General features: G+C 30.0%; 3 protein-coding genes across 5 annotated transcripts; 1 reads left to right on the top strand and 2 right to left on the bottom strand.

Moving 5' to 3' along the window:
• Positions 1–1,853: 1,853 nt before the first annotated feature.
• Positions 1,854–6,528, top strand: LOC115716529 (beta-1,6-galactosyltransferase GALT31A). 3 transcript variants are annotated; one of them, XM_030645341.2, is made up of 12 exons: positions 2,166–2,307; positions 2,659–2,739; positions 3,669–3,771; positions 3,854–3,915; positions 4,051–4,265; positions 4,354–4,417; positions 4,500–4,572; positions 4,873–4,993; positions 5,098–5,185; positions 5,271–5,396; positions 5,515–5,624; positions 6,158–6,528. In XM_030645341.2, exons 2-12 carry the CDS (start codon positions 2,735–2,737, stop codon positions 6,304–6,306), a joined length of 1,116 nt encoding a protein of 371 aa, XP_030501201.1. In that variant the 5' UTR covers positions 2,166–2,307; positions 2,659–2,734; the 3' UTR covers positions 6,307–6,528. The 3 variants fall into 3 exon arrangements, with proteins under 3 accessions (XP_030501200.2, XP_030501201.1, XP_030501202.1); XM_030645340.2 differs by lacking the exon at positions 2,659–2,739 and having other exon boundaries at positions 1,854–2,307; XM_030645342.2 differs by lacking the exons at positions 2,166–2,307; positions 2,659–2,739 and adding an exon at positions 2,748–3,251.
• Positions 6,529–11,711: 5,183 nt separating this feature from the next.
• Positions 11,712–13,449, bottom strand: LOC115716931 (phenylcoumaran benzylic ether reductase Pyrc5). The gene is made up of 4 exons (XM_030645852.2): positions 12,795–13,449; positions 12,455–12,692; positions 12,146–12,349; positions 11,712–12,050 (listed from the first exon to the last, which is right to left on the bottom strand). Exons 1-4 carry the CDS (start codon positions 13,113–13,115, stop codon positions 11,884–11,886), a joined length of 930 nt encoding a protein of 309 aa, XP_030501712.1. The 5' UTR covers positions 13,116–13,449; the 3' UTR covers positions 11,712–11,883.
• Positions 13,450–19,967: 6,518 nt separating this feature from the next.
• On the bottom strand, positions 19,968–21,823 carry LOC115716930 (phenylcoumaran benzylic ether reductase Pyrc5). Its single transcript, XM_030645851.2, has 4 exons — positions 21,345–21,823; positions 20,798–21,035; positions 20,477–20,680; positions 19,968–20,356 (listed from the first exon to the last, which is right to left on the bottom strand). Exons 1-4 carry the CDS (start codon positions 21,663–21,665, stop codon positions 20,190–20,192), a joined length of 930 nt encoding a protein of 309 aa, XP_030501711.2. The 5' UTR covers positions 21,666–21,823; the 3' UTR covers positions 19,968–20,189.
• Positions 21,824–22,338: the final 515 nt, after the last annotated feature.

Here is a 22,338-nt window from a genome sequence, read left to right as displayed (position 1 = left end):
AAGTATTAAAATTAACATAAAATAATGTGAGAAAAATTTTTAAAAAAATATCAAGAGTAATTTTTAAAAATTATTTAAGTTTATATTTTTTTTTTAATAATAAAGTGTATTTATAATTTGATGGGGTGCAAATAAAAGTCCTCTTTCCAAAATACTACAATTCAAGATACTCTTATGAGCTTCTTCCGCTTTTAGATTTTGAATTATGCCAAATAAGAAAAATCCAAACTAAATGCTACAGTTCCACTGTACTCTTACCCAGTTTCAGGTCCCCACTTTACTTTTTGTTTTGGACCAAACTACCCTTTCTTTATGGTGTTTGTTTCTTTTTCAAAAGGTACAAATTAGAACAACTTTTGGCTTCTCATTAATATATTTTTTAAGAAATAAGTAAAATATAATTCTTATAAGCAGTATTTTTAAGTTAAGCCAAAAAAAAAAAAATCACATTTTTTGAGTTCTGAAATGCAAATTAGTTTTTATCATTTTTATACCATAATCCAACTTAATTTTTTATATTATAAGTATTGTTGTGAAAAAGGTTGAGAATCTTAATTTTGATTTTTCATATGTATTATATTTTGTTTAGATTTCTCTCTCTTTCCTCTTCTTTTCACTTTGTTGTTGGTTGGAACGTTACTTCATCATTATGTTGGAAAGTGGTACATTCAGAAAAAATATAACAATAAATAAATTACACCCTCTTTGTTTTTCTTTTTGAAGGGGAAAATTATACTCTCTTTCAAGTTATTGATTTCTTTTTAAAAAATTTTTACAATAATAAAACAAAAAAAAAATGATTTCATCTAAAAGTCCTTAATTTAATACTTATCAAAAAAAAAAAGTCCTTAATTTAATTTACTAATTTACTTGAGCGTGTTGTAATTGGTATTTAGTTAAGTTATTCAAACCTACCTCTAAACGTATAAATTGTATATATTTGACTGTCTTAAGTGATTATGTACTTTTTCAGTAATAAATTAGGCAGTAATATTAATATCAATCAATAACTACAAATAAATAAATAATAAATTAAAGCATGTTGTTGTAAACTTGTAAATTTGTAATTACTATAGTAGCGTGTATTGAGCCCCTTAACTTTTATTTATTTATTTATCTGAAGCATTGAGCCACTAACTTTGAAGAAGTAAAAAAAAATCTGAAAGATCACCTTAAATTACTGGTACAAAACATTCGCATTGTTATCAATCAATCTCTTTCTTTGGTTAGACATACTTATCAAGTAAAACAATAAAATAATAATAATGAAGCAATTCTTGTTATACTTCATAGTTCATACTAATACAATAAACAATTCATAAGTACAGATTAATTTGGACATATTACCAAAAGGGCATCACTTATAAATCTTTTACCATCCTTTTTAGGGGACAATTTTGTACCAATTGTAGTAGTAAGTAGTAACAGATACATGTGAGTCTGTGACACCCACTATTAGTAACAATTTAAAACTCATCAATAATCCATTATAGGTATCTTAGCATGGAAGACACTTAATTATTATTATTATCTTTTTTAAAAAAAGATGGTTTAAGAAAATGATACCCACCACCACAACACCTAAACATATTATTTTTGAGTATAATTGGAAATTGGAATGGAAACCAATTTATTAGAATTAAATAAAATATGCCATGCTTTTATAGTAGCAGTGAAAAAATAAATTGGCGATAATAAAAATTATTAATTAATGATAAAAGTAAAGGCATTGCTTGAAAATAAAGGGGTATTATTGGTAAGCTATAATGTTGTCGTGACGTTGGTTATTTCAAATTATTAAAGAATTATTAATGTTATTTTGTTTTCTCGTGACAAAACAATGAAGTGTAACATAATTACAAAACACACAAGCCCATTTCCTTTCCTCTTCAAAATTTATGAGTTGTGAAAGCTTAGGAAGATCATATAAAAAAGCCTTGCCTTTTCTTCTCTTTACTCTTGTGTGTGTCGCTTTCTCCCTTCCATTTATGGGACTATTTTTTTTGACATAATTTTTGGATGTGGTTCCTTATTTTTCTCTAATGGGGTCCTCCTTTCTTTTCACTCTGTAACACCATCACAATTATTATTTATTATTATAAACCTTTCCCTTATACCCCTTAAGCTTCAAATAGGTGGGAGAAAGCTTCTTCTTTTTCTTACTTAAAGTTGAAGTCATTTCTTTTTTTCTTTTCTAACTCAAATGGGTCTGAATAGACCTCACAAGACTGGCAATGGAGTTTCTACCAGATGGGTATCTCTCTTTTGCATTGCTAGCTTCTTCTTGGGTGTACTTGTTGTTAACAGGTTTGTTTTTTTTTTGAATTTTCTCTCTCTGTGAACTGGGTTGGGTTGGATCTTATTATGTTAACTAAATCAGCTCTTAGATTTGTTACTTGCTAAATATGGGGCTTAAAAATGTGTGATTTGTAATGTTGAATTGAAATGAGCTATCTTTTATGACCCTTTTATTTTGTTTCAATGTTGTATGGTATTACTTTAAGCTTTATAGCCTATCTGAAAGTATTGGTTTCTTTTTTGGGTTTCTGGATTCATGCCTTTCTGGGTATCTTCCATTAAAGACTGAGTTTCAGTTTGGCTTTTCTACAAGGATTTTGTCTGGATAACAAGGACTGATTTTCTGGTCTTATTGGTTAGATGTATAAGACTTGGTGCTAGCTAGGAAGGATAATGGCTGGTCTGCACCTTACGATCTGTTGGATTCTATTTGGCAATGGAGTAAGTGAGTTGGGGCATTTGTTATTCGCTTAGTTATGTTACTTTTGCTGGTTAGTGCAATTTGAGTTTCGCAATCCCTGCTGATGGAATTTAAGTTCAATAGCAGACTGTGGAATCGGTTGTTCTGATAGCATATCCCTGAACAAGGATGATGCAGCTATAATATACAAGGAAGTTATTTTTTGAGCTCAGAGTTGGATGTTGGTTGATATGGGGATGAAGTTACTCTATTGATATGGGGATTTGGGATTTTACAGTCTAATTGTCAAGGCTTCTGCTATGCTCCCGGTCTTTTTTTTACATATATCACAGCTTTTACTTGGTTGGCCTATTTTCTTTCTCTTGTACATGGCCGCAGGATGCCTAACAGTTTGGGATTTGTTCTGAAAGTGCTTGTGATACAATATGATTTGTAAATTGGTTATGCTGGCATCAAGAGCTGTGCTGTTGAAAATTGCAAGTTACAGTGGTGCAATAATTTTGGATGTTGAAAGGAGCCTCTAACACAGAAAGTATGATGATTGTGAACTCCAGCTTGCTCAAAATCTTTATGTATAAATATGTATTATATATATATTATATTGGAATTATTTTCAATATGACTCAAGCCAGATAATTATATGTGGGAGCACATGTCATCAATCATCTTTAATCCTTACATCTGTTAATTGACAGCCAGACCATGACATGAAATAGGGTAGTACAGTATCGCATGAGCTTTGTTAGCTGTGTTGTTGGCTGTAATCGCGCCACTTTCTTCCTTTCTTTCTCTATTTGCTTCCTGTTTTTTGTTCTATTTGGATTAGTGTTTCCTTATGTAATCATTGTTGTAGGAGTCATTTTTCTCACTGAAAGGATTCACCTCTCTTTCCCATAAATATTCTTTTGTTTATGAATATGTGAGGTTGAACTTTAATGTGATTATGTAGATTTTGGGATGCCACTGATCCAGTCAAAATGGATGAGGAGGCTTCATCTTTGACACAACATCAATCGGGAGATGTTCACCCCTTAGTAAATTGTGATAAGAAGGCAAGTTTTATAATTTGGAAATCATCTTTAATGTTGTGGGAAGGCTATGCTGATGTATGTGATAATGCTGTTAATATTACAGGAGGTTTCAGACCAAGTGGGAGACATCCTTTCTCAAGTTTCACAGACACACGATGTAATCTTGTAAGCACACGAACATCTTATAAATCTTTTAAATCGGTGGAAGTTATTAAAGTTTTTACATTACTATCTATTTGTTTACTCAACTTTATCACTTAGATAGTTTGTATGGAATATCCATGTTGCAAATGCTTTCAGGACATTAGACAAAACAATTTCCTCATTGGAGGTGCAGCTAGCAGCAGCCAGAGCAGCCAAAGGTGACAACAGTGAGGAAGGATCTCCGGTGGTTACAAGACAAGGAACCGAGCAATTCAAGGAGCGACAGAAGGTTTTCTTTGTTATGGGAATTATGACTGCATTTAGTAGCAGAAAACGAAGAGATTCAATCAGAGACACATGGATGCCTCAAGGTTCATTACCAAACTTGAAAGCCAACCCTTCCCACAAGTATTTAGTATATGCCTATTAAGTTTTTTTTTTTTCTCGACCTCATTTCAGGAGAGGAGCTAAAGAGATTGGAGAAAGAAAAGGGTATCATAATACGGTTTGTTATTGGACACAGGTAGGTTAGCTCAAGATCGCAATTGACTGGCAAATTTTGTTTGCAACTTCAGAAACTAACTGAAGTGTTTTTTTGTCTCCAGTGCATCTCCGGGTGGTGTTTTGGACCGTGCCATTGACGCTGAAGAAACTCAACATAAGGACTTTTTGCGACTGGTATCTTGCAGACTTACTTTAATCAGATTTACTTGCTATTGCTGAAATAATTTGATAATTAGTTCACCTGTGGCCTGTGCTTGTATCTTTTTCACTGGCGTAGTATAAATTTGCTTTTGATTTGGTACATTGTCAAAAATAAGTTAATTTGCTAAATTTCCTTTTAAGACTAAAACATTTTATACATGGTCTAATTTCATTTTATCAAAATCATGGTCATTTTAGTTTTTATTTATTCTTTTATTCAAGTCACAATCGCGAAGCTTATACGTTTGCTTTTGATATTTTGGTCATCTGCAGAACCATGTGGAAGGATATCATGAATTATCCTCCAAAACACAAATCTATTTCTCGACAGCTGTTGCTAAATGGGATGCTGACTTCTTTATCAAAGTTGACGATGATGTTCACATAAATCTTGGTTAGTGTATGCACTTTAATGTAAATGGTCTATCTCTGGTATAGGAAAGAAAATTTTGTCTGCAGTTTCAGTGGCATTATTAAATAGTTGTTGGTGTTTGGCAGGTATGGTTGGTTCTACTTTGATGCGCCATAGATCAAAATCTCGTGTTTATATTGGTTGTATGAAGTCTGGTCCTGTCCTGGCACAGAAGTGAGCAATGAAACGTTTTCAATTTTCTCTTGTTGTCATTCTCATTCATCTTAAGTGCATATTAATTTCTCTCTTTCTCTCTCAGAGGTGTCCGGTACCACGAACCAGAATATTGGAAATTTGGTGAAGATGGAAACAAATACTTTAGACATGCCACAGGCCAAATTTATGTTCTCTCCAAAGATTTAGCCACTTACATCTCAGTAAATAAGTAAGTCTTTTGGTAATTTTCACATCTTTATATGAATTCAAACTGTCATTGCTTTGAATTCATGTATATTTCTGTCAAAAAGAAAATAACTGCTGACAATTGATGTTTTCCACCACAGGCACATACTTCATCGATATGCTAATGAAGATGTTTCTCTGGGTTCATGGTTTATTGGTCTTGATGTCGAGCACATTGATGATAGAAGCTTTTGCTGCGGGACTCCTCCAGGTAAATCTTTCTCTTAACATCTATCCATAGTTTATATCATCATGAAGCTTGCTTTCTTGTGTACCCACTATTAGAATTCCATATTGACTGTCGATATATACTTGATCCACTTAATAATGTGAGGGAAATTCTCCTCTAACAAGCCAGTTTTGTTTGATTGAGTTAAGCCTAATAGCTTTCCTAATATGGTACCTAATTGAAACTCTTCCAAATAATTAAAGTCCTTGATCTTCATTTTAAGCTTCCAACAAAATCTATAATTCCTTTATGGAAGACCAAAATCCCGGCTACAATTTCCACAAATAGTTTAGTCTTTCACTCTCAAGTCATTGTTGTTTAAAGAGTTTAATTAATTCTTTTGAAAACCAATGGATGGCATTGGTGTATCCAATACAAGTAACAGCTCCTTATGACATTACAAACTAGACTGAAAACTAAAATGTACTTGTATTTTGTTACACGCAACGCTTTGCTCATCTCTATGAAAACACATAAATGTTGTGAATTTTTAAACTTTTGATCACTGGATACAGATTGCGAGTGGAAAGCGCAGGCGGGAAATGCCTGTGCTGCATCGTTCGACTGGACCTGCAGCGGCATTTGCAAATCTGTGGAGAGAATGGACGAAGTGCACCAGCGGTGTGGGGAGGGTGATGATGCTATATGGCACACTAGCTTCTGAGATAACTTTTTTTTACTTTGTTTGTTGTAACATAAATTTGTATGGGAAGAAAGAAGAAAAATGAAAAGGAAAAAAAAATGGTTGAGACAAAAAGCCTCCTGCCCCATTTTTGTTTTAATGATTTGTGTTGGGACAGATGATGGCATTTTATTAGTTAATTTAATTGTTGCACATATCAATTATCAATCAAATCATCAAATGAAAAAGAAAAAGATTCGTAGATTTATCTGTTTATTTTCCCATGTGATATTGTAGATATTAAAATCTTTGAACAAGTTGGCAATGTCGTGGAATAAATTTTATGATTGGAAAGTTTCTAGCAGCCATGTTATTGGAATCAAAGAAGAAAAAATATACAAAAGAGTTCAGCTTTTTTCTAGTTAAATATTTGTGTGCTGTCGTTATCTATGGAGAGAATTAAAATGATGATCTAATCTCCTGTAGATATTTTTTATTTTAAAATCTGGTATTCTAGTTTTGTTTGGTGCATAGTTTTCTTCTCTATCCTTTACTAAATTCTACTTAGTTTATTTTACTATAAACTTTTAAATCACACTATCTATCAATTATCTATTCATTGTTTTTTGTTCTATCTTTTAATATATTTTATTTATTTTAAATATACAATATTAACATGTACACACATACCTATACATAAAAAGTAATATAAAACTATAAACATTAATAAAATAAATTTATAACAATGAATAATGTTACTCCATTGCTTGCTCGAAAAATTTATGTAAAATAGAATATTTCTTGTCTTGATAAACTTGTAGTCTTTTCTCTATTTTAAAGAAATACCAAGTTTAGGGAGTGCTCACTCTCTACCTATAAAATAGGAGTATTTGCGGTGCGAGTGGTGTGATTTTTGACCGTTTTTTCAAATTAACATGCACATGCAGTTTTTTCAATTTTTCAAATCGCACCTCCACCGTGATACTAAAAAACTGCAGAAACCGCACCGCAAAAAAATAGTGCGCTGCGGTGCAGTCACTAAATAATTAAATTATCACAAATACAACAAATGTTGAGCAACACTTGTCAAAAATACCATAAGACTTGAAAATAAATATGAAAAAAAAATTTAAGTTTCAATAATACAATAATTAGTGGACTTTGAGTTGAACATTCACATATTAGACCTAAATAAATATAAAAGTTGGTATTTTTATAATATGCGGTGTAGTGCGGTTTGAACCGCATATTAACAATTCAGCACTGCAGACCGCACCACATCGCGCGGTTTAAAAAAATTCAAACTGCATTTTTTTACGGTGCGCTGCGGGCAGTTTGATGAACACTCCTACTATAAAATAAAGATTCTCTAAAATATTTAAAAGAAACTAAACTAAAAATAACTTACATCAATGCCCTAAAGTTGTTCATCATTTTAAAATTTATTATTCTTACTTTATATTTATATATTTATAGAATACAATATATTTTATATTTTATTTATTGTTTTAAGTTTTAATGTATATTAAAGAAATTGTTGTATGGTGTTAGGGCTGAGTAAACATGGGCTTTAGGAAAGATAGGGCTGAGTAAACATGGGCTTTAGGAAAGATAATTTTTTTGAGTCCTTTTTATAAAAATAAATAGTATTTTTTAAAAATTATTAAAAAAATATATGTATATTTATTATTTTTTTTTTATTTGGCCCCTAATAGGAGTAGGCCTTAGGTGCAAGTCTAGTCCGCTTTAACCTAAGGCCGGTCCTATATGGTGTGTGCGGTAAAATATAGAAAATTAAACTTTTGTGATGCATTTTAAATAATAGAGTAGAGATTAGTTGTTGGGAACTTTTTTAAATTAATATGCTTTTCAAATATTTTAATATGAATTAGATATATTACACTAATAATAATAGTAAGTTAAAATATATGATACCCTATATTAGAATTTACGTGGTCTTCTATCGATTATTTTTAATTGGAAAATTTATATGAAAAATATAAAAACCCAAAAATATAACCCCATTATCCTTATAAGGTTATTCTTACAAGCATGTTCAACTTTTGTGATTCTCTTATTGGAGAAGTTGCGGCTTATCTGCTAGCCATGGAGGCACCATTTCACAGTATCATCCTTTTGTGTTAGTTATCAAGGCTCTGAAGGGTACTGACAACTATTGGAGCATTGATAACTATGTGTGTAATTGTAAACATCTCTCTACTTTTATGTTAAGTTGTAATTTTTTTATTTTTATTTTTAGAACTTATAAATTTGTGGCTCGTAACATGGGCAAGTGGATTTTACCAACAATGTTATAGGTATGGTAGACCTATCTTCTATACCCGATTCTATCTTTTGTAACGACGATGAGGTCTAACTTAATTTTTATTTATAAAATGCCTTATTTTAAAAAATAAAAAATAAAAAATACAAGGCTATTTCTATATTTTAGCATTGTTTTTATTTTATTTACACTCATACCTCTTAAACATCCATGATGTCATTATACCACCTCCACACACTATCTATTTTCCTTCTTTTCCTAGGAATTATTTCGCAAATACACAAAAATAACAAAAAAATTACAAAAATACGATTTCACAGAAATTTTAAACATTTTTAAGATTATTTTGGTTTTATTTACAGAAAATACGGTCTTTTTATGTTGTACTCTTGTTAATTTGTTGTTAATTTTTTGTTATATGCAGGTTATTTTTTGTTGTTGTTTTGATGTTATTTAAATATTATTTTTATGTAGTTTTCTTGTTGTTTTTATAGAAAACCGTAAAAAATGTAAAAAAAAATTCAGTAATGTAAAAATATAATTTTTTTACACTCATGTAATTATCTCCTTTTTTTTTTTTTTTCAACTTTCATTGTAGCTTTCTATTTAAAAACTTCTCCCAAGATCAAAACCATTTTTGAGCAAAAAAAAAAAAAAAATTGATTTCATCTATCTTCCTCCATCACCTGACCACGTTTTTTCTAATTTTTTTTTTCTTTTTTCTATTTTATAAAAGGTCATTATTTGGTCTTCATCTTCTGCATTGCTATTACTGAAAAAACCTTAAAAAATGAGTGTTAAATCTCTTGCCAATAAATCTAAAGGCAAATAGCCCGTTGTTGAAGATAATGATTCAGATTTTGCTCCGCCTAATAAATAAAGTGATCGTCACCCTGTCAAGAAGAAAGTAAAGTTTAATGTTGCTGAAAACATTCTCCTCCGCGGAGTTAAAAAATGGGAGAACCAAGCTGATGAGAGTCTAACTTTTCTTATTAAAATAGTTTCTTTAAGAAAAAAAAAATCCTATTTATTTATCTTTTAAAAAATATCTCTAAGGATTATAAGTTTTTTTTATACAAAAGTATTGATTATTTTTTATTTTTTTAAATGACTGATTAATTGTACCACCAAGTGTGTGGTGTAGTTGGTTGGAATGCTTTGCATAAGGTTCCTCATTTGGTTGTTCTTCGGAGTTCGAGTCCCCATGGTAACACTTATCTTGGACCTTAAAAATTGCGGTATTTTAATAATAAGAAAATTTTGAAGATTAATTGAATAGTCAATGTAGTAAGAAAAGTTTTGAAACTTCACATTCATGTGTCAAATATGATGTTGATAATGTTGTATGTTTCTGTTAATATTTTAGATATGTCATACAACCTTAAAACAATTATTGTGCAACTAATGAGTTGCTCATTGCAAAAAAGGAGGTGTTGTTGTTTATTGTTGTGTTTATGACCATGTTCACACATAATAGATATCTTGTGAAGTAAGGTTCTTTCAATTTTAGTTGCATGTAGAAGAATAGGCTTGGATCGTCATTTATCCTCAACGATTAGTATATTACTTTTACTTGGTATTTCAGTTGCAGTTGAGTGTTTTCTTGGTTGCATTCCAGCACCTGTTTCAGCTTGTATACTAGTTCTTCATATTTGCAATCTATTGAAATGTATTGGCCAGTAAATTTATAATTTACATAATTCGTACCTTGATCAAACTGTCCATTGCAAAATATAAGAAACGAAATTGCGTCTTTTTCTTGACAGTTTGAAAATTTAAGCATTGTAAGTCAACCATGGGATAACTGTCATGAAACTGTAATGCAAACAGTTATATTTGTTGTGAGGCAACTAATATTAAACCTTAAAACAACTAATAATGCCCATATATAATACAAACAAAACTTACCACAATCGAGTGTTCTCTGTTTGAGTCGTGTATTGCCAATTTCTAGCCCTATTTTTTTAAAATAATAATATTGTAGTAGCACAACTATTATTCAACTAATATACAACTTAAATGCAACTAGAAATAAAAAATTTGAATGGACATCGTCATAAAAAAATTTATTAGTATTTTTTTTTTTTGTCACTGATCAACAATCAATTGTACCTTAATATAATAATATGTGGAGAAACAACAATTAGAATTTTATAAACCAACTTTATAACAACCAAATGAATATATTGATAAAACTAACATGTTATAATCTTTTTTTCAAGAGCTTTGTGTTGGATTGTAGATATGAAACACCTACAAATATCATAAAATCTATTGTATCGTTGACAATTTGTAATCATTGATATGTCTAGTTTCAAAATATTAGTAAAATATTAATGCAACTGTAATGCAACTACGCAGAAACTTAAAAACTAGAACAACGTTTCTATGTACGTGGCTCTATAAGAATTCAATTTTTCTTTGGTATTCGTGATTTGATATGAATAAATTCACTATTAAAAATTTAGAAAACAACGTTAATGCAACGCGAGAAACATTAGCTAGTGTACATTTTTCTTCAGTTTATACCTGATTTGAATTGATCAAGAACTTCAGATCTATTTCAGACAAATCTATATTTTATAAATCTAAAAATTGATACTAAGAGGATTAATTTTCTATGGTTTTAATTGTAATTCAGGGCTGAATTTTAGTTTCGAACTAATTTTTCTACATGATTTCTCTTAAATGTGAAATTGTATGTGTTTAGATTTCTTCCACTCTTCTTCTGAGGTGACGCTGAAATTTATGGTGATTCTCCGTCTAACTTGGTTTCTTTTCAGTTGGCCTGTTGGTTTGGTTTTTGAAAGTTGTCTTTGTCGAAGAAGGTCTTTTAGCAAGGTTGAATGGATAGAGCAATAGATATTTTTGTAAATGTTTGTTCCGGATAAATATTTATAAGACCTGTCCAATATATGTGTAATAAAATAGGATAAGTTAACCTCCTCAAGGGAACACCTGTATGTACTCTAACTAATAAAATAGGATATGCGTACTGTGGTAGAGTCGTAGGATATGGGTAGAATCGCTATATATATACTCGTATACCCTACTGATTTCCTATACCGTACCATCCCAATTGAAACAAGAAATACTTATAAAAAAGATAAGGAAATATTTATATGATGTGTCCCTAGTTTTAAAGTCACAGAGTTCAATTAACTTGGATACAAGATAATGATAATATTTGCATTACTAAGAGATGTTCAGCCTTTTTTTTCTCATACACAAACACTGAAACAGAGACAACACCTTGTGTATTATGACTTATTTAGTGAATAATCAAAGATAGAAACAAGAGGAGGGGTGGCTACTCTAGCCCTCAACCTCCAACATCAGACAAACTGATTCAGATACTCATCCACAGTAGTGTATTTCACATCAGGATAAAGCTGTGAAGCTTCCACTCCAAACGAGGGTTCTATCTCAAAGTTTGTATGATCTCCTTTCACAAAAGCAGAATGGTTGATTGATAGTATCACATTGATTGGAATTGGGGACTCTGCAATTAATTTTAAACACTTAAATTTCAGAACAAATCTCTTATTGTGAAGCTAATTAATATTATAATACGAAAGTCCAGTTTCAAAAACAAACCTTGGATAGTCTTGAGGAGTTTGTCTTCAGGAACATACTCCTTCTCAAGGGTTTTACCAATCTTTTTCTCCCATAATGCCACAAGTTCATTAAATGAGTAAATATTGGCTGGTGGCCTTATGTACAAGATTTTGTTTAAGGTCCTTGGATCCTCCACAGCTCTTATAGTGTAACTTCCTATGTCTTCTTCCTTGTTAAAAATTGCTTCACATTTCAACATAAACCAAATATTACAATTGGGAATAAAATTTTAATAAAAGGAATTCGTAAATAAAATTAATAACAAAATAGTTTTACGATTAGTATTACCTTTAGGGGTTCCATCACCTAAGATAACAACTTTATCCCTGGGTGGAGCAGAGGCACCAACTTGGACGAGATTAGGAAGAAAATAACCAGCGAAATAGTTGGAGGACACATAAGTGTACGGTATTCCCTCTGCCTCTATAGCTCGCCGGATCTTAGCCTTAATCTCAAATGCCGATTTTGCTGGTTCAACGGCATGAACTCGATCCACGTCGTTCCCAAACTCCGAAGGGAAGAACCTCTAGTTTATTCAAATTTTATATACCACACATTTTATTTATTTAATAATATATAATTGCAATAAAATATATCTGATTTGAGGTTTTAATTATTCTAAAAGTACCTTGACATTGCCAGCTTCTTTAATGGCGGTGATGATCTTAACCTGATCGGGCAACTGACCATGGCCGACGGTCGAAATCACAACGTCGACCAGTTTAATTGCACTGAGCAGACTCTGGTGGTCGAAGAGATCGCCGTGGACGATTTTAACCCCCAGAGATTTGAAGCCATCGATGATCTTAACCTTGTCCGGATTGGAAAGAGTGGATTCACGGACCAAGACGAAGGTGTCGTGTCCAGCCTTTGCGCTCGCTTCCACGATGAATTTACCGATATACCCTGTTCCGCCAATGAACAAGATCTTGCTCTTCGCCGATGCCATTTCAAAAGAAGGTTAGGTAATTGTCTACGTACATTGCCATTGGCATGGCCTCTCTCTCATTTATAGCACAAGAAGATTCTCTCTGTGGTTTGATGAACTACTGTGAAAGTGAATGGAGACCATAAATCCGTCCATAATCATAATTTGCTATATAAAGGAATACTCGCTGTGTCTTAATGTGTGCCGCATTCCCTGTACACGACGTAGTAACACGTCACATTTCCTTTTTCAACTAACAAATCTATATAATAAGACTCCTTACAAAGGAAAAAAGAAGTCTATATACCATAAGACCCCTAACCTAACCCTCAAATTCTAACATGGTATAAAAAGCTTCCTAACCTAACTCTCAAATTCTAACATCGTATAAAAAGCTTCAGCATTTCCAATAGTGTACCATTTCACTAAATTGGTGTGAAATCTTCACACAATTACACTTTAATGACGCACCAAATTCTATACCATTGAAGATGTTGGATATTAAACTTTTTTTTAACATTCTAGCCCTTATTTTAATTTATTTTGAAAATTAATCTCATATAAATTTACCACAAGATTATAGTAGTTGATTTAAAGCATGCTAATTTATTAAAAATATAAAATAGTAATAACAAAATTAATAATATTTAATATAATAAAAACAACATAACATACACTAAGTTATGAAATTAAAAAACAACATAAATAAAAATAAATATTAAGTAAAATAATATTTTAATAAACATTTGGTGTGATTTTATTTAAGTTTTTTTTTTTTTAAAAAAATATATAATATTTAATTAATTTTATAAATATTTTATTTTATTAAATTATTTTAAAATCTTAAATTCTTACTAGTAGTCATGATACAATTATATTATAAATTAATTATTTTTGGTTATTAATGGAAATAATATAAAATGCGAAATTTTTTAAGTAAAATATATTTATTTAGTGTGATATTTGGTATGAATTATTGGTGTTGTTGCACCAAAAAGTAGAAGATTCTATACCAAATTAGTGTAGATTCTACACCAAATTAATATAACCCACTACAAAAAACTGCTACCTTTAGTGACAAATTTTTAGTTGCAATATAATTTTTTTTGTAACTAAATGTGACTTTTAGTCACAACAAAATGAAACTTGTGACTAAAATATAATATTTAGTTACAAGTTGTCATTAATTTAGTTTTAGTCACAACAAATTATAATTTTTGTGACTAATATCTTTAGCCACGAACCTTTTAGTCACGACATAGAAATAATAATTTATAATTAGTCACAAGTTTTGTTGTGACTAAAAGTAAAATTTTTTTATAGTGGCCATTGGAGATGGTCTTATGTGAGATATTTGTCAATGTGTCACAGTTTCTAGTGTTGGGATTTTTGACTTATTTCAAAAAGTTCATAATTTTTTCGACTTGTACATCTACAATTATTTTGAATTGACGTTGTGAGATTCTTTCAAATATCACGTTGTTGGAATTTATTTTACCAGGATCTTAGATCTACTCACAAGTATGTTGTTTAACACTCTAAATATGAACTTTCTAAAACGATAAATAAACATATATAAAGTTAAGAAAACCTTACATTGATGTAGCGGAATAATGTCTCCTTCCACTCAGATCTCTAACCCTTGTATCCTTTCTGTCGCAGAGTATTATCAAGATCAAAGCCCGAATGTCCTTCTCTTTGTGTGTGATCCTTCACAGTCTTCCAATCTATGATTGAGGTACCACTTGCTGTGTGTGGGCACTACTCTATCACTAAGGTTTCGAAAATTGAGAAGAGGAAAAGAGAGAGGTATAGGGTCGGCTATAGAGAGAGAAGTGGAAGGCTCAGTTTTTTTTTTTTTTTTTTTGAAAAGGCAATCTCTGATTTTCTGAGGAAAAAAAGGTTATTTTGAACTGAGCCATCACTTTCTATTTATAGGCAACTACTAGGTTTAGGTTAGTAATTATTTGACATTAAAATAATGAAAATATCAATTTGAAAAACCTGCTTAAGTGGTCGGCCAAGGTGTCTATTGGGCCTCACTTGGTTTTTGCAGTTTTCACAATTTTATTTCTATTTTCACAAAAACGCCAATTTTCTAATTCTAACCTTTTAAATACCAAAACTAATTATTTAATAACTAAAATAGATTATTAAATAATATTGTCATTTAATTTAATTATTAATTAGACATATAAAGTCTCTTAATTAATAAATAAACCTAGAATCTCTTTTCTTTACAATTTCACCCTTGCTTAGTGAAAATTCACAAATTAGACATAGTCCAACTTTAGAATTATAATTGATTAATCACAAATCAATTATTGAGTCTTACAAGCAGTATAGTCTCAACTAGAATGGGGACCATGGATCTATATACTGAGCTTCCAATAAGTGAACCGAATTTACTAAGTAAATTCCTACTTATTAATTCCTCGTTGAATCCAATCTTAGAACTTAGAATTGCACTCTCAGACTTATATAGAGCATATTATATGTTTCACGATATAAATATGATATCTCATTTAACCATTGTTATAATCTTATTGTGATCAAAGATCCTCTATATAGATGATTTACATCGAGATGGGATAATTATTTAAATATAATTGATATAAGTTAAATATACGATTATAATCTACATATTTTGACGAAATTATGTGTCTTTAGCAAGTACTTCACGCCTAGTATATATATATAAATATATATTTATATATATGGGTGCACTTTTAATGGGTATTACCCATGAATGGGTAAAATTAAAAAAATTGAGTTTTTATGCTTAATTTTTGTATCTAATTAAAAAAATCTCTCATTTTTATATCATATGGGCTGAGATTTTTCCATCGGTAAAAAAAAAAATTTTAAAAAAAAGTTTTTTAGCAAGAAAAATAAGAAAAGAAAAAGTTGAGTTTGAGTTAAATATTTTTGTATGAACATATTTTTGATATAGTGTAAAAAAAGATATCTTTTGATATGTTTTTTAATTAAGTAGTTAAATTAAGCATAGAAATTCAAATTTGTAGTTTTATTATTCGTTATTAGATCAAAATTCGATGGTTTGATATTTTTAAAATTAATATTTATAGTTAAATTTGTTTAGTAACCATTCTTGGGAGAAGTATTCCATATATATATTTAGGATTTTTCTTAGGTGAGAGCACCACTTTTGCTCTCATTTATGAGGGCATTTTCTTTGTATTATGATTGGTTGTATTTGGGAGGTGTATAGGCTTAAAATAGATCATAGAGCAGTGTAATTTTACTTCTTTCTCATCTTTGTGATTATCTTTGATTTATATTCTTTTAAAAAATTAGCATCATCACCACTTTTTGATTCAAATCAAATCTAATGAAAGTAACAAGTATGTTTCATTAACATCCCATATTACATGAAAGTAAATCATTACCATGGCTCTGAGGCTAGTTGTTGTGAATATTTTAACAGGATCTAGATTTACTAATAAGTATGTTTCATTAACATACTAAATATGAATTCTCTAAAATAATGAAATAAACACATAATAGTTTAAGAAAACCTTACGTTGATTGCAGCGGAATATAATGACTCCTTCCGTTGAAGATCTCTAGTCCTTGATTCCTTTCTGTAGTAGAGCATTATCAAGATCTGAACCTGGATCTCTTTCTCTCCTTCGGGTTTGGTTACCACCGTCTTACTCACTATGATTGAGTACTTGAATTGATATGTGTGGGAATGACACTCATTCACTATAGGTTCGAATATGGTAAAGGAGGCTAAAATCACTAAGGAAGGAACTCTCTCATTTAGGTTGGTTGAATAGTCCAGTTGACTAGAGGATGAGATGAGAGTATCATGTTCCTTTTATAGTGTTTCAACTAGGGCTTAGGGATGAATTATATGGATTAAAAAAAATAAAATATTAGGCAAAAATCACTTCATGGTCGTACACAATAATGGACCATTCTCTAGTTACAATTTTGCCACTTTATTTCAACCATTTATTCTTCTTTCAATAATACCATATTTTCCAATTCAATACTATAAATGCTAAAATTATTTATTTAATAATTATAATTAATTATCAAATAAAATTATCATTTATGTAATTTATTAATTATACCATGCAAAGTCTCTTAATTAATAAATTAACCCCAAAATCTTTTTTCTTCACCATTAAGCCCTTGCTTAGTAAAACATCATAAATAAGACATAGTCTAATTTTAGAATTATAATTGATTAATTAAAATTAATTAATTGAGTCTGCAAGCAGTATTATCTCAACTAGTGAGGGGACCATGGGCCTATATAACCGATCTTTAAATAAGTAGAATTGGAATTCACCAAGTAAAATTCCTAAATTATTATTAATTCCTCCTTGCGCCACTATAGATTTGAAATTGAATAACACTCTCAACTATATAGAATGCTCCATATGTACCACGATACAGATACGTTATGATTATCTATTGTAACAATCCTAATAGTCAAAGATCCTTTATAGATGATCTACACTGAGGGACAAATTTACCGTTCTACCCTTCAATGTAATTTATCCTTAAAACACTTAGCTACCTATAAATGATATTTCAGTAAACTAATATAATTACTAAAATGAGATCTCAATCATTTATCTCTATTCGCTCGAAGGAAATCATTGTTTCACTTCTAAATACTTATAGAAACTATAGATTCCAAATCTATGATCAGCGCTCCCACTCAATTGAACTACCATGTCTTTAATCTGTATGTCACGAGAAGATCCAATTGGTTGACTTTAACGAACAAATTGAAGAACATGAATAATAGAAGTAAGTTGAACCTAACCATATCAGGATTAAGATCCATAAACCTAAGATCAACCATTGTATTGACTTAGAAAGATATAACGGTAAGTTTATGATATCTTATCTAAGATCAATATTGGTCCCTTCCAATGTATACTCCATACATCTGATACTGGTAAACTTTGCCAATGCCCTGGAAAGGACATAACACTTATCCAAGGTGTAAGTATACCTTATCGCTGATTATCATGCCAGTCTAAATCCAGTGAACTGACAAATTATGGAAATTAAATTTTTGAACATATAATCATGATTATATTCCACTGTGCTGACGATACTATAATCATGAACAAATATATATATATATTTATATGGGTGCACTCTTAATGGGTATTACCCATGAATGGGTAATATTAGAAAATTTTGAGTTTTTATGATTAATTTTTCTATTTAATTAGAAAAATTTCTCTTTTTTACATTATATGGGCTGGGATTGGTCCATTAGCTGAAAAAAATAATAAAAAAAATTTTGTCATTGAACAAAACAGAGGATCCAATTGGTAACTTTTGCAAAATACAGGGTCCAAAATAGTATTTATTCTTATTTTTATGATAATTTCACATTATTTAGAAGGATTGTGAGTCTTCACATATGCATTATAAATAAATTACTTCTTTTGTTATTTTTATTTGTCTAGTTAATTAGTTCTAGTTATTAAAATGCATCCATTCTATAGTCTATAAAGGAAAGTGCAAATGAGTTTAGCTGATTTTTGTATAGTTTTTTATTCTTTTCTGAAAAAAATGTAAAATTTTATATTTTGTTCCAATAAAAAAAAGGTTATTTGATTTCTTAATCACTTTACTTTTGAAAAAAAAAATTCACATGGTTTATAAAGTGTGAGTCTTTTACATAAATACTAAAAATAAAAATAAAAATCTTTTGTTCATTGTATTTGTTTAAAAAGTAGTATTATATTTTTTTTTCTTAATTGATATGATTGATTTATTCGCTTGAAATGATTTTGAAGTAAGAGTTGTAAGATACTATTTATTTAAATGAAGTATTAGATTAATTTTTATTTTTTATATTCTTTGTTAGAGATAGTCTCATTTCTTAAGTATTTTAGCTGTAATTTTTTAATAAGAAATTACTTCATATACTATTTTTTTTATTTTTTTTTTCAAATTTATAATTTGGATTTCTAAAGTGGTTACAGCGCTAGTTGCAATAGGAATTTTTATACGGTTTTTTGTTGCAATTTAGGTTGTAGTGCTAGTTGCAATAGGGATTTCTATGTAAAATTTCGTAAAAATGTAAAAAAAAAATAAAAAAATAAAAAAAAAAAAAAACTGTTTTGAAGTGTAAAAATGAAAAAGCCTATTTTTAATATTATATCAATAATTTAATAAAAATATTAACAACTTGAAAGAATTAAAATTACAATGAAAGATAATGCCAAATGGGATTTAGTTCGCTAGGTAAGAATAAAATATAGTATAAAATTAAAGATGCAAGAGTTCAATATTAGATAATGTATAAAAGGAAATTGAATAGTTAAATAGACCTCAATATATAATCAAAACTATTGGCATGTTTACTAATAAGTAATGGGAATCAATAGTAAGTAATCATTCACTTACATTTGTTTACTTGCATTATCAAAATTAGGAAAGGGAGAAGTTGATTAAATAAGGGAGAAAAGAAAGGGAGAACTTCTCCCACCAATTTTGTAAGAAATGCCATTAAGGGTAATGGATTTTTATTATTTTTATTTTATTTTTTAATATTAAATATATATGACAATTTTATCCTTTAAAATATGTCTCGCAAAATAACTACCATATAATATAGTTTAACTCAAAAAGGCAATTTAGTCAATTTAAGCATTCCGATTACGTTTCCTAATAAAGTAAACAAGATAAATCACAATTATTCCATTTCTAAAAAATTTTAGTAAACAACATATTACAAATATTGATTCCGATTATTTTTCATTTATTCCGTTACATTTTTCCATTAATTTATTCCGATTCTGATTACTATATAGTAAACGTGCCATAAGTGTGATGATGTGTAATCTTAAATGAAGTGGCACAATATCATTTGTGGTAAGTACTCCATATAATATATAATTTTATTTGGATATATAAAGTCATAAAAAATCTAATAAACTTGATTACTAAATAATATTTGCCTTACTAAGAGATGTTGAGTACAAAAACTAACATGTTGTGTATTATCACTTATTAGTGAATAATCAAAGATAGAAACAAGAGGAGGGGTGGCTCCTCTAGCCCTCAACCTCAATAACTCAACCTCCAATATTAGACAAACTGATTCAGATACTCATCCACAGTGGTGTATTTCACATCAGGATAAAGATGTGAAGCTTCCACTCCAAACGAGGGTTCTATCTCAAAGTTTGTATGATCTCCTTTCACAAAAGCAGAATGGTTGATCGATAGTATCACATTGATTGGAATTGGGGACTCTGCAATTAATTTTAAACACTTTTATTTCAAAACAAATCTCTTTTTTGTGAAGCTAATTAATATAATAATAAATATATAAAAATATCTTACAAAATTCAAGTCTAGTTTCAAAAACCAACCTTGGATAGTCTTGAGAAGTTTGTCTTCAGGAACATACTCCTTCTCAAGAGTTTTACTAATCTTTTTCTCCCATAATGCAACAAGTTGGTTGAATGAGTAAATATTGGCTGGTGGCCTTATGTACAAGCTTTTGTTCAAAGTTCTTGGATCCTCCACTGCTCTTATGCTGTAAATTCCAATATCTTGTTCCTTGTTAAAAATTACTGCACAATTCAACATCAACCAAATATTACAACGAATACAAAAATATATTTTATTTTGCAAACAATTAAAAAAAACACTTTCCTATCAATAATAAATAGTTTGATGATTAGTATTACCTTTGGGGTTTCCATCACCTAAGATAACAACTTTATCCCTGGGTGGAGCAGTGGCACCAACTTGGGCGAGATTACGAAGAAAATAACCAGCAAAATAGTTCGACGACACGTAAGTGTATGGTATTCCCTCTGCCTCTATAGCTCGCCGGATCTTAGCCTTAGTCTCAAACATCGATTTGGCTGGTTCAACTGCATCAACTCGATCCACATCGTTCCCAAACTCCGAAGGAAAGAACCTCTAATTTATTCAAATTTTTTTATAATCGTAATAAAATATTATTATTTTTGTTAATAGAATAAAGTTTTAAGGGGTTTTTTCATTTTTACACTTTAAAATATATATTTTTTTTCATTTTTACGGAATTCTACATAGAAATTCCTATTGCAACTAGCGCTGCAACCAAAATCGCAACAAAAAATCGTATAATAATCCATGTAGAAACCACCGGAGAAACTATTTTAGAAACTCAAACCGTAAATTTAAAAAAAGTTAAAAAAAAAACAGTACATGGGTAATTCTCCAAGTTTTAATTCTTTTGAAAAGTACCTTGACGTTGCCAGCTTCTTTAATGGCGACGATGATCTTAATTTGGTCGGCTAACTGAGCAAGGCCGACAGTCGAAATCACAACGTCAACTAGCTTAATCGCTCTAACCAAACTATGGTGGTCGAAGAGATCGCCGTGGACGATTTTGACTTCCAAAGACTTGAAGGCATCGATGATCTTGGCCTTGTCTAGATTTGAGAGCGTGGATTCACGCACCAAGACGAAGGTCTCGTGTCCGGCCTTGGTGCTCTCTTCCACGATAAATTTACCGACGTACCCTGTTCCGCCGATGAACAAGATCTTGCTCTTCGGTGAAGCCATTTCAAAATGTTAGATAAGTGAGAATGAGAGATAGAGAAGAACGAAGGTTAGGTAATTGTGTGCCTACATTACCATTGGCGTGAACTCTCTCTCATTTATAGCACAAGAACATACTTCTGTCTTAATGTGTGCCGCAATATTCCCTGTACACATTTATACATCACATTCAATTTGTAACTAACTAATCTATATAATAATCTATTTGGCAAGAAATATACTAGAAACATCCCTTAATTATTTGTAATCTCCAATAGTTAATTATTTGTAGGGTATTTATTTAATTCAATCATCACTATTTTACTATTTTACTCATAATACATTTGATATATTTTAAGTAAAGATTTTATATTTTAAATTTAATTTAATTCTTTCAAATCAAATTCAATAAAATCCGAAGTACAAATTATTTCACTTATTTTTTATTAATTATTTTTTAATATTAAATTATTTATTACTAATTTATTATAAAAATATTTTTTTACATAACTAACAACAAATAAAATAAATTGTAGAAATTAAGTTTAATAGGTTTTTATTTGTTTTAATATGTTTTAATACTCTTATTTATACATTTCACATTTCTCTCTCTCTCTTCCCCTTTTTTCCTTTCTCTTAGGTTAATTAGTCTCTTTCTCTCCTTCTTCTTTCTTTCTCTCTATCTTATTTCTCTCTC

The sequence above is a fragment of the Cannabis sativa genome, chromosome 5, assembly GCF_029168945.1.
Source record: "Cannabis sativa cultivar Pink pepper isolate KNU-18-1 chromosome 5, ASM2916894v1, whole genome shotgun sequence".
Taxonomy (NCBI): domain Eukaryota; kingdom Viridiplantae; phylum Streptophyta; class Magnoliopsida; order Rosales; family Cannabaceae; genus Cannabis; species Cannabis sativa.
The sequence above is the reverse complement of the archived record's forward strand: the minus strand, read 5'-3'. Positions and strand labels throughout refer to the sequence as shown.

What these genes read in the sequence shown, in the direction of transcription:
- LOC115716529 (XM_030645340.2), top strand. Translation starts at nt 2,204, where the DNA reads ATGGGTCTGAATAGACCTCACAAGACTGGCAATGGAGTTTCTACCAGA. An exon ending in CGGTTTGTTATTGGACACAG is followed by an intron (nt 4,418 to 4,499) that starts GTAGGTTAGCTC and finishes TTTTGTCTCCAG; the next exon opens with TGCATCTCCGGGTGGTGTTT. An exon ending in ACTTACATCTCAGTAAATAA is followed by an intron (nt 5,397 to 5,514) that starts GTAAGTCTTTTG and finishes TTTCCACCACAG; the next exon opens with GCACATACTTCATCGATATG.
- LOC115716931 (XM_030645852.2), bottom strand. Translation starts at nt 13,115, where the DNA reads ATGGCATCGGCGAAGAGCAAGATCTTGTTCATTGGCGGAACAGGGTAT. An exon ending in AAGAAGCTGGCAATGTCAAG is followed by an intron (nt 12,693 to 12,794) that starts GTACTTTTAGAA and finishes TGAATAAACTAG; the next exon opens with AGGTTCTTCCCTTCGGAGTT. An exon ending in ACTCCTCAAGACTATCCAAG is followed by an intron (nt 12,051 to 12,145) that starts GTTTGTTTTTGA and finishes AATTAATTGCAG; the next exon opens with AGTCCCCAATTCCAATCAAT.
- LOC115716930 (XM_030645851.2), bottom strand. Translation starts at nt 21,665, where the DNA reads ATGGCTTCACCGAAGAGCAAGATCTTGTTCATCGGCGGAACAGGGTAC. An exon ending in AAGAAGCTGGCAACGTCAAG is followed by an intron (nt 21,036 to 21,344) that starts GTACTTTTCAAA and finishes TGAATAAATTAG; the next exon opens with AGGTTCTTTCCTTCGGAGTT. An exon ending in ACTTCTCAAGACTATCCAAG is followed by an intron (nt 20,357 to 20,476) that starts GTTGGTTTTTGA and finishes AATTAATTGCAG; the next exon opens with AGTCCCCAATTCCAATCAAT.